General features: G+C 41.7%; 1 protein-coding gene across 5 annotated transcripts in view; it reads left to right on the top strand.

Annotated features, from left to right (window-relative positions):
* The first annotated feature begins 10 nt into the window (after positions 1 to 10).
* PARG (poly(ADP-ribose) glycohydrolase) overlaps positions 11 to 11,151 on the top strand; it is a 62,542-nt gene continuing 51,401 nt past the window's right edge. For 2 of the 5 annotated variants that reach the window (XR_009418850.1, XM_059476578.1), the window contains exons 1-6: positions 11 to 241; positions 3,102 to 3,168; positions 5,546 to 6,523; positions 7,521 to 7,707; positions 9,762 to 9,884; positions 10,620 to 10,703. Coding sequence is in view for 4 of the 5 variants with exons in the window: in XM_059476578.1 (XP_059332561.1) it covers positions 106 to 241; positions 3,102 to 3,168; positions 5,546 to 6,523; positions 7,521 to 7,707; positions 9,762 to 9,884; positions 10,620 to 10,703 (1,575 nt within the window). In the remaining variant the exon portion in view is untranslated. Of the gene's footprint in view, positions 242 to 2,427; positions 2,475 to 3,101; positions 3,169 to 5,545; positions 6,524 to 7,520; positions 7,708 to 9,761; positions 9,885 to 10,619; positions 10,704 to 11,151 lie in introns of those variants that run through there. The other 3 variants (XM_059476580.1, XM_059476579.1, XM_059476581.1) reach the window with 3 other exon arrangements.

Raw genomic sequence — 11,151 nt, 5'->3', positions numbered from 1 at the left:
TGCGGCACGGAGGATGCGGACGGGCGGAGCCGCTGCCGCAGCGTCGCGCCGTCCCCGGGGGGCGGGTGCTGGCCGGCGCCGGCGGGCAGGGCGGCCCCGCCGAGGATGAGCGCGGGCTGCGGGCGGGAACCCCCGCGGAAGAAAGCCCGGTCCGGCCCCGGCAGCCCCGGCGGCGGCTCCCAGGGAGAGCGGCAGGAGGGGCTCGGGGGCAGCAGCTCCGCCACCGCCGTGGGGAACAAAGGTTTGTAGCGGCCCCGGGGCGGCGGGAGCGGCCGGGTGCGGAGCGGGGCTCGCTGGCGGTCGTGCCGACCCCGCCTCCTGCTCGCTGAGCGGTGCGGGACAGCGGCGGTGCCCGCGGAGCCCGGGCTGCGCCGAGCCGGCCCAGCCGGGAGCACTGCTCGGCGCCCCCCGCCAGCCCGACCCGCCCGCTGGGGCTGGGCGAGAGCAGCAGGAGGTGACCGGGCCGGAGGCACCGAGGCTCCGAGTCCCTCTCTGCCGCTCAGGGCGTCTCTGCCGGGCTGCTGCCGGCCCGGGCAGCTCTGGGGCCGCGTGTGCCTGTGCACGGAGCCTCCCCGCAGCTGCTCTTCCTCTTCGGGCTGCAATTGTCTCTAACTCCTCTTCCCGCTGCCAGCGTATCCCCTGTGTCCCAGCCCCGTGGTGTGATCACTGCCCGTGCTTCCCCTTGCAGGATCTTTGCACCGCTTTTGTGCCTGATTCTTTGCAAGTTTCCACTCATAGTGCAAATCACCGACGAGAGGTGTGAGCCGCTAAAGGTAGCGTGTTTCCCAAGAGAGGGACAGATATTTCCTGCGGGATAAAAGGCAGTCAGCGGGGTTGTGCCAGGCTGTCACACAGGCAGAGCCCAGAGCAGTGACAGGAGCTCACATCAGCACGTGGCTGCCAGCTTGGAGCGCCCTGGCCCCATGGGTGCGGTGGCTGCTCCTCCTGCCGCCCAACAGGGCTGTGTAGGCGAAGTTCCCACGTGGCTGTCTTAGTTTTGTTTTCTGTTTGGAGCTAACGCTGCCAAAATAAATTTTTAACGCACCTCTTTCAGAAATAGAAAGGAATGCATGGAAAGGGAAAAAGGCTGCAAGCAGATTTGCTGTCATCTGCAGCTGATGAGTTAAACCTCACTAAGCCCTAACTAGCTTTGAGTAGAGGATAGTTTGGAGTTAGAGGTGTACACTCCTACAGTGTAAATGAGAATCTTCTGAAAATGAGGGTGTTTTCCTCAAAGGTAGATCTTAGGCGATTATTTGTTTTATGGGAATGGTTTCAGTTATCTTGAGTAGAAATAAATATGCCATAAACAAAAAAAACAGCAAAGTCTACTTCTGTTTACTCTGAAAATAAGCATGGGTTGTCTTTTTGTTGCCTCTTGTTCCCATCACCTTACCTGTAGCAAAAAGCCATGCTGGAAGGATGAAAGTGATGTGTGTTATGTTGGTTGGAGGGCTTATGTGGCTGCTCAGATGTTGAAGTTCAAACTAAAGCCATTTTGTTCTGTTCTGGTGCTGCTGCAGTCATTTCTATTTCTTGTGCTAATGAATAAGTAATTCTTCCTGAGCACAAGTTTACACCTCAAGAGGTAGACAGCTGCCTTTGAAGAGGTTTATTTGTCCCATGTTTTAACATGTCTCTTCAGGTTTTTGTGTTTGCTGGGTTTTTTTTGGCCGTTTACCTGTAGGCAATTTGGATTAACACTTCAAAGGTTAGGAGAGGGTGAAATTTGCTAATCAGAATAACTACTAGATTTAAGTTTAATGACTCTTTGGAAGTAAAAATATTTGCGCTGTTGTTTGTGCCATTACAGAATAACTGAAAATGATTTTAGTGTTTTTTGGAGATTACTTCTAAAACTCGTGGCATCCTCTGATGAGGGTGTTTGAGAAGCAGCAGTGTAAGAGTGTTCAAGGCCTTGAATGTTGGGGAAAGTGTTTATGAAACAATGTCTCATAAGTAACCTCTGGCCTCAGCCATCTTTGTTACAAGTTACACAACCTCCATTTGCAGGAGGCTGCTGAGACTTCCCATCCTCAGAATCAGAAGAGCCAGGCATGATTTAGTGGCTTTGAAGTTCTGCAAAACTGTTGTTACAGTGAGGCACTCGAGCTGTTCCTTGCCCAGCTGAAAGCAGCCAGCAAACACCTGGCACAGTCAGCAGTGCCAGGGAGGTGCTTTCTCTTGGCAAGTGGAAAGAGAGGGAAGTGTAGCTAAGTTGCCAAATTTGAAGAATATCTTTAAATAACAACAAAACTAAATACTCCTTCTACTAATAAAGACTGTTTTCCAGTTTTGAAAGAATTGCTTTGAATTTTTTCTCCTTATTTTCCTCCAAGTCTCTGCATAATTAATTCACATGTTGCTGTTCTATTGACACCTTGTGTGACCTGCAGCAACACACCGATAAGAACTGAGGTGTTGGTAGTAAATCTGAAGAAATTGTGTCCTTCATTTTGTTGCTGTTTAGGAGAGTAAGTATTGAAAAGCTTTTCAAACTGTTTATGGATGGAGGAGAAAGGAAAAGTCCTTTCCTTTGTCACTTATAGGGTGTGCCATGCTTATATTGAGCCTCATGTTTCACAGTATGCTACATACAAATAAAGTTCTTGGATGGGTCCTCAAAGGTGCCTTGTTGTTTCTTCTTTTTTGATTTTAAGTTATGTTATGTTGCCTCTTCATTCCAAAATTCAGCAGAAGCTTTTGGGGCTCACTGTGGTGGTGGCTAAAGGTAATGATGGGAGCTAGAAAGTTCAAGTTCCTTTGGTTGTTTTCTTTGAATTCTACACATTCATTGTATGTTTTTAACCTTTTAATTATATTTTAAAAAAAGGATGGAGGAAAGAAATCCCACCACATACCATGCCCGGAATTTATAAAGATTATTTCAAAAGCTACAGCTGCTGACTGATGCAAATTAAATATTGTATCACATGTAGTTTTAATACTGTTAATGTATGGATGCTCCCTATAGCAGAGATGCTAATGAGGGCTTAATTGGAGGTGTTTTATCTTCACCCAGTACAAGTTATCTTTTTCATATGCAATGATGTTGCAGTTTTATCATGTTTCATGTAGTAACTGTGAACTGTGGTTTTCAGTTTGTAAACAGCAGACAATTACCAGTTGGTTGGAGAATAAAGGACCCAAGACAACGGAGTCCAAAAGGTAAAAAGCACAACATAAACTTGTTCAGAAGGTGTGTTCTCTGAGGGGCCTGGTGGGAGCTGGGAGTGCAGGTTGCCAGTGCAGCTGGCTAAATGGAGGCAGCCCCAATTTCTGCTGCTTTCCTTACCTTGGCACATCCTCTTGAGTAATAAGCAAATAGATTCACTACAAACAGCTAACTAGTGCCCCTCCCATCCTCTCTAAACACCCAAGCACAAACTTCTTGCTGACATAGATTCCTGAAGCATGTCACTGTTTAGGTGAATAAATACATCTGCTCCTGCAAAGCAAAAGATGGAAACCTGGAGCAGGGAAAGGCAAAGTGGGAGTGTTGCTTCCAGTGGCAGCCTAACAGTTGATCAATTCAGTTGTAATACCAGACTATGTCTTTGATGAAGTGCTGCTTTCATTTTTGTTTGACATAGGGCACTAGGACACAATTGCAGATTTGCACTGATAATCCTGTAACCAACTCACTGTTGTTAATTTAAGACAAAAATCTCTTTTGGTTTGTCTCATTGGACTGCAAGTGTAGTTTAAAACATGTGCAGTTGGTTTGATTACAGCTAGAATTTACAGGTGTTCAAATGTACATTGAAGCTTTTTTTATGGAAGGTGTTAAAAATTTTTGCTGCTGAATGATACCAGGTAAAGTTTGATATTTTCAACTAATTTGGTCTGTCAGATGCAGGGATTGCACAGCTGCCTTAAAGTTGTACTCCAAAGAGCTTAACTGTCTGGTGCAGAGGAATATCAGAATTTTTTTTCTGTAGTTGCAGTTGTAAATGTGCTGATTTAGTTTTCTTTGGTGTTTGCTAATAAATAGAGACCCAAATCCATAGCAGTGCTACAAATAGTTGGGAGGACTCGTGATAGTGGTTAATACAGAAGTATGCAGGACTAATTGCAGGCATATGGGTTCCACTAAATCAAGGATGTTAAGAGGATTCTTAAGGAGGAAATGAATTATTTTAGTTTTTTAAAATTCCCTTTAGAGCATTGCTCTTCTATGCCCTTCTCCATCCCTGCTGACAGATTAGAGCCTTGGCAACTTTAAGAAGCAGATTTGTTGTGTAAACATTTCATGTGCCTTTCTATTACAGTTAACATCACAATTTTAGTTTGTCTTTGTATTAGATTTAATTTCTCAAGTTGGCAGTAGATATTGTCCATACCTTTAAAGAGTAATTGAGATGGCAGCAGTATGAACTCTTGTTTTTGTTCATCAAAATTTGCAGGAATAAATGCATACATGGGAAGCTAAATTATGAAATAAAGCACTCAAAAATCCTTTTGTTTTCAAATAATCATCCTGTGGATGCACTTCCAAGCTATTATCTTTCCTTAACCCGAGTGGTCATTTAGAAGAGGATCTGTTACCATTCATGGAGAAAGTTAATGCCTTCAGGAATCTATAGTCTATTAAAATGTCCAGTGGCTGAATTTAGGATGGTGTAGTAATTGTATCTTTTCTTAGTTAGTGTAAATGGGAAGCTGGGCCGTGGCCAGAGTTCAGTGTGCTCAGTTTGCATTGGGAGTATACAGTAACAATACATTCAGGAGGAAATACTGTTCAGAGTGGTGTGTTCACCAAGACTAGTCAGTGTTTTTTTAATATTCATGTGTCCTCAAAGTAATTTTATTTATCAATACACTGACACATAAATTATGTGACACGTAAAATATATAAATGCAAAATGAATTTCTGACATCTGGTCATACAAAACTAGATTCATTTCCCTGTGTTATCATTAGGAAATATTTCTATCCTGCCCAACATAAAGACAAATCAGGTTATTTTTCTCTTAAAAACCTCCTTTAATTTTTATTATCAGTTTGAAATATATTTTACACTTGAGCTTTTGTATGGAGTTTTTTTAAAGTCATGGGCTGTTTATAAAAGTGAGGAAGTAATAGGAGACTTTGGACTGCTGCAGCCTATTCTTTGATGAATTTGTAGCTCTGAGGGAATGGCCATAAAATCATTGATTTCCTTGCTCATTGTATTTAATGGATAAAAATAAAAGTTATGGAGGACTTTTTCACAACTTCTAGAGTTTTTTTTTCATCTGGAGAAAATAGGTAAATAATAGCTTCATAATGTTTAGATTTGAAGATAAGGAAATGAATGACTGGAATAGATTCCTGAGATAAGCAGCTGATTGATCATCCTTTGGAGACTTTAAATGGAAATGGATTGCTAGTGAGCTACAGTCCTCAGTGCAGTAAAACCTGTTGCTCCTGGTAGTGTTCACTTACAGAGTAGAATGAATAAAAATCTGTGCTTTCTGTTTGTTTATTATTGTTCGTTTAAAAAATATGCTCAGAAATTTCATTTGGAAATAAGGCATTGAATTCTCTTACTTCTTTTCCACAGCTTGCACAGCAAAATTAATAACAATACTGAAGCAAATCCTAAGATGACTTCCATTAAGAAAGAGAACTTTTGTGAGAATGATGTGAAAAAGTTAGAGAATACTTGTCAGCAAAATAATGCAAAAATATCTGTGGAAGTTGGTGCAAAGCAAGTAAATTTGCCTCAGACAGGCAGCATGTGTAGCTGGGAGGCTGAGGAAAAAGATGCAGTCTTAGATACAGATCCTGTGAAGGGGCTGCAGTCTGCAGAGCTCTTTAAAAATGCCAACATAGATCAGATGCACAAAACTGGCAAGCAGAGGGGCTCTGAAGAAAGCAGTGCCACTTGGACTCAGAGGAAGGTGTCAGCAGGCCAGGCTTCAAAAGCAGGAAATTCCAAACCTTCAAAAGACATGGAGACAGATGGACAGGTGGCTTCATGCAATCCACAGAAGCTGAAGAGTTGCAATTCTGTCTGTTTAACGGGTGAGCAAGAGGAGGGGGATGTAGTTCCAGAAAGTCCACTTTCAGATGCTGGTTGTGATGCCTGTATATCTGATCTTGGAGGTCCTGAGAAACTGAGCAAATGTCAGAGCAGTTCAGGGGACTCACCTGCTTTTGAGAAAGAAAGTGAACCAGAGTCACCAATGGATGTGGACAATTCTAAAAATAGCTGCCATGGGTCAGAGGCCGATGAAGAAACAAGTCCCTTTCTGGATGAACGAGAGGAGATGAATATGTCAAAACCCATAAACAAATCTTTTAGAATTCAATATGGGGATGCTGAATTGGAGTCAAGGAAATCACGATTTTCTGCCAAGGGCTGTGAAAGCTTTGAGGAAGTAGATAATTCTGTTAAAGAGGACACTCTGCATACAAAGGCACCTGGGATCTCCTCTGTTCCATCATCAGAATGCAAAGGTGCAAAACAGGGTGTGAAGAGAGACTCCAAAATCACTTCTCACTTCATGAGGATACCTAAAGTTGAGGAGAAAAGGTAGTGTTCTCTCTGCCTCTTCATCTGTTTTTTTTTGTGCTTGAAAATTTCCTCCTTGGTGATAGAGTTTCAGAGGCTGTATTGTATAAAGGGTTTTGCAAAATATATATTAAGATACAAAGACAACAGATGTAAGATTGAAATAACTTATTTTTAATGGGGCTGTTTGTGGGAATTTTGAAGGGTATGTTTGTCCAGTGCAATTCTTAGAATTCTTATTAGTTTGATCTGACAAAAATAGTGAATCTCTTTTGTTGAACTGTCAATGCTGTGATGCTTTAATTGAAATAGACATGGGAAAATTCACATGTAGAGATGTTTGGGGTTTTTTGTTGATGTTTTTTGGATTTGGATTTGGGTGGGTTTTCTTGGTTTGTTTTGTTTGGCTCTATTCATAATTTGGGAGAGAGGACTGCTGATTACACTGCAGCAATGGGAACAGGAGCCCTGAGCATGACACGGGACTGACTGCAGCCAGGTGTTGTGGAAAGGAAAAAGGATAATCTCTACTCCAAAGGCCTTAGATTTGAGTGGGAGCTGAGAAAGTGAATAAGTGTCTAAGGAGTGAGCAGAAAAAAAAGGACTCTGTATTTTGGCATAACATGCAATTCTTTGACTTGACTCAAGTCCATCAAGTAGGGCTAGAAAGTAATTTTGCACATCTTTACTGGGGCATGGTCCATGGATGAACAGATCCTGTTGGGAAGGAACATGGCTCTGCAGAGGAATACCCTGCTTTGCTAACCCACTGCAGGTCTGGGAAGGGTTTTGTCAGCCTCTAGAGAAGAGGGTTTTGGTGGAAATGAACTTGTGTGTCTTGGGGAGGGGAGGGTTGGTCGTGGTGGAAGTTCTCCCCAAATAAAGCTTTGGCTTGAGGCTGCAGCAAAGGCTGGCAAATAAACTGCCTGCCATCGCTGTAACCCTGGGGTGGAAGTTTGTGTATTTTTCTATCAAATTTTTCAGTGGAGATAAAATGTTTCAATGCATTGTATTTTAACAGCAGGAAAGAAAAGTGTGAATTCAAACCCCAGAGGCCCGGAAGGAAGGTTGCTAAATACACACCACCTCCTCTGCCGAGCAACAAGAAATGGTTTGGAACCCCGATTGAGGAGATGAGGAGGATGCCGGCGTGTGGGGCCCGGCTGCCCCACCTGCGACCCTCGGCCACCCACACCGTCACCGTCAGGGTACTGTCAGGCATGCCTTGCATTGATGCAGCCAAATCCTGCCTCTAGTGTTCAGTCATGCATGCCTTGCATTGCTCCAGCCACACTCCTGACCTAGTGTTCAGTCATGCATTGTTCCAGCCACTCTCCTGCCCCTAGTGTTCAGTCATGCATGCCTTGCATTGCTCCAGCCACTCTCCTGCCCCTAGTGTTCAGTCATGCATTGCTCCAGCCACACTCCTGACCTAGTGTTCAGTCATGCATGCCTTGCATTGCTCCAGCCACTCTCCTGCCCCTAGTGTTCAGTCATGCATTGCTCCAGCCACTCTCCTGCCCCTAGTGTTCAGTCATGCATGCCTTGCATTGCTCCAGCCACTCTCCTGCCCCTAGTGTTCAGTCATGCATTGCTCCAGCCACTCTCCTGCCCCTAGTGTTCAGTCATGCATGCCTTGCATTGCTCCAGCCACTCTCCTGCCCCTAGTGTTCAGTCATGCATTGTTCCAGCCACTCTCCTGCCCCTAGTGTTCAGTCATGCATTGCTCCAGCCACTCTCCTGCCCCTAGTGTTCAGTCATGCATTGCTCCAGCCACACTCCTGACCTAGTGTTCAGTCATGTGAAATGCCACCTATCTTGCCACTCCTGGGGCAACTGATTTCCTGAAAATTGGCTCTTCTGGTGCATAGAATTAGGATAATGAGATTCAAATGAAAAGCAAGGTTTTGCTGCCTCTGTCTTGTTAGGGGCAAGTAGTTTTATTTTGTGGGGGGTTGTGAGTTCTTCCTTGACTGAGTTGTAAAGTTTGAGAATTTAGATATGTCTACAAGCAAATTTGGTACTTCCAAAATTTTCATGCTGTGTTTTCATTTTAATGTAATTTGGTTTGGGTTTAAGACATACGAAAGGCTCAAGATAGTCAAGATATGGAAAAGAAAAGGAATGAAACAGAATTTCTTGCTATTTTACCATTGCATTTTAAATAAAATCTGATAAGTTTTCCTTTAATCCTTTGGAGTAATATGCAATCCAATTATTGTTGAAACAAAACGTGACTAGGGGACTATGAGGTGATGGATAAATCCTGACCAAAAGAAAGGCACATTGAGTTTAAATACTTATTCTGAGAGACTTAATTCTGTTAGAGAGCTAAATAGCAAATTAAGTCTTTAAGAATGTGGTGTTCTTTTTTTTTTTTACTTTTCTGATGTTCTCTGGAGTAAACTTGAGACATTGCTCTAGCTATAGTGATTCCTCATCCCTTTCAGTGTTAGGTTAAAAGTACTATTTCTGCATATAACTGTCATATTCACATTTTCTGAAAAATCCCTTCACCCAGGATTTTTTTCCTGGGAAGCAGAGAAGCCTCAAAGAAAAATGTAAACAAATATTATCTCATTTGCTTCTCCTGTGTTGTGCTCATGTGGAATGTGTTTGGAGATTGCTTACCCACACGTGATTGTTCCATTGGGTTCTGCTGTGGGTTGTTTTCACTCTTTGGCCAATCAGGGCCAAGCTGTGTCAGGACTCTGGAGAGAGTCACAAGTTTTCGTTATTATCTTTTTAGCCTTCTGTGAGTATCCTTTCTGTGTTCTTCAGTATAGTTTAGTATAGCATTCTTTAATATAATATAGTATCATAAAATAATAAATTAGCCTTCTGAGAACATGGAGTCAGATTCATCATTCCTCCCTGCCATGGGGCACCCTGCTAACACGATAGATAACTATGGCTACATTTGGAACTACATTTTGAAAATACTTGGATGAAAATGTGTAGATACTTAAATTGATGAATGAGGAAATCTTTAGCTGATGATTGGAAATACAGTAAGTAATTGATTATATTGCTTGATTTGAGTGTGTTAAGGTGGCATCCTTTTCAACAAGTGTAATGTAAGATTAACAGGTGGATTTTTTTCTGAGTAGCTATCATGTGGCCAGTTTGTAGCTTTCCCCTTTCCAAAAAGGATGGCTGTAGATGAGAGCTTTTTAAACTGTGTTTTTGCTTAGTTTTTATTTCTTCCACTTGAAAACTTGAAAGTAGAGTCTGATTTTTTCCCTGTCTTTTTGTGTTACAGGTAGATCTTCTGAGGGAAGGAGAGGTACCTAAACCTTTTCCAACTCACTACAAAGATCTGTGGGACAACAAGCATGTTAAAATGCCCTGCTCAGAACAAAATTTATACCCTGTAGAGGATGAGGTAAGATTAAGTATTTATAGTTGTGTGATCAAATAAGTTTGTTTCCACATAGATGAGTTTTCAGTTTACTTCATTTGCTCAATTGTCAGACTGACTATGGAATTAGAAAATCAAGTCTGAAAAACTGGATTTTGGGTCATGATGCTTCAGACAGAGCAGAAGACTTTTTTTTTCCCTGGTAATTATTTTACATAGCCAATGATTTGATGATATATATATTTCTATACTTATATGGAGTTTAAACTTGAACTCCTTATAAATATTTATTTACTTACATATTTATATGTTATCTATTATGTGTGTGTGAAGAATTTGCAATTTCAACACATGTGAATGAATTTGTGAGCACAGTTTGATTATAATACTCTGTCAGGTATCACTGATAGTGAGGCGTATCTGTTGTTGTTCTGCTAAAACAATTGCAGAGATTAGCCCTGCATACTTGTTGGTCTGGTATTTCTTGTCAGTGCTTGAGACTTAAACATACCCACTGAAGTACTTCAGACTAGAGTGAATGTAATAAGCAAATGTGTCCTGTAGTAAAAACTCTATAATGATTATTGATACTTGACTCAGAAACAAAGAATTTTTATAGCCTCTATTAAATACACTTAGTCTTTTCACTTACCAATTTTACAAATGACAAATTATAAAAAATTTTACAGATTTTTTATAAATGTGTCTTTATGTTGTGATTAATTTAATTTGACTTTGTTTTGGGCTTTTACTTTAAAGAATGGAGATAGAACGGCTGGAAGTCGATGGGAACTAATCCAAACTGCCTTACTTAACAAATTTACCTGCTCACATGATTTGAAGGTAAGCCTGTCAGTTTGAAATCAAGTCTATCTGCATATAAATACATTCAGGTTGTCTGTGTACTACCAGTGATTCTGGCTTGGTTCTGTTTGTTTAATGACTTAGAAAAATAAGTTTTGAAAAAAATCTCTGCTGTTCAAGGGATTTCTTAAGAATGAAGGTTCTTAATGAGGACTAAGTGTTACCAGTGAATTTATTCAGATTATTTAAATGAATGACCATTTTAAGGTCTACACAAAACTGTGTTTGTCCAGCAGTATATCCTAGTCTGTGGTAAACATAGCATGAGGGTTTTGAGTAGCCAGATGGTTGGGGATGCACAGGTGAGAGCTGGAAATAGTAACTCCTCACATCAGTTCACTCCACTGAAATCACAGTTCAAGCTGCTGACAGAAATCTGTAGATTTTGGAGACTAATGGCTCTTGATAACTTTTACAGTTATGTCGG

This window comes from Ammospiza nelsoni, chromosome 8 (assembly GCF_027579445.1).
Source record: "Ammospiza nelsoni isolate bAmmNel1 chromosome 8, bAmmNel1.pri, whole genome shotgun sequence".
Lineage (NCBI taxonomy): Eukaryota > Metazoa > Chordata > Aves > Passeriformes > Passerellidae > Ammospiza > Ammospiza nelsoni.
Note: the sequence above shows the minus strand (reverse complement) of the source record. Positions and strands in the feature narration are given on the sequence as shown.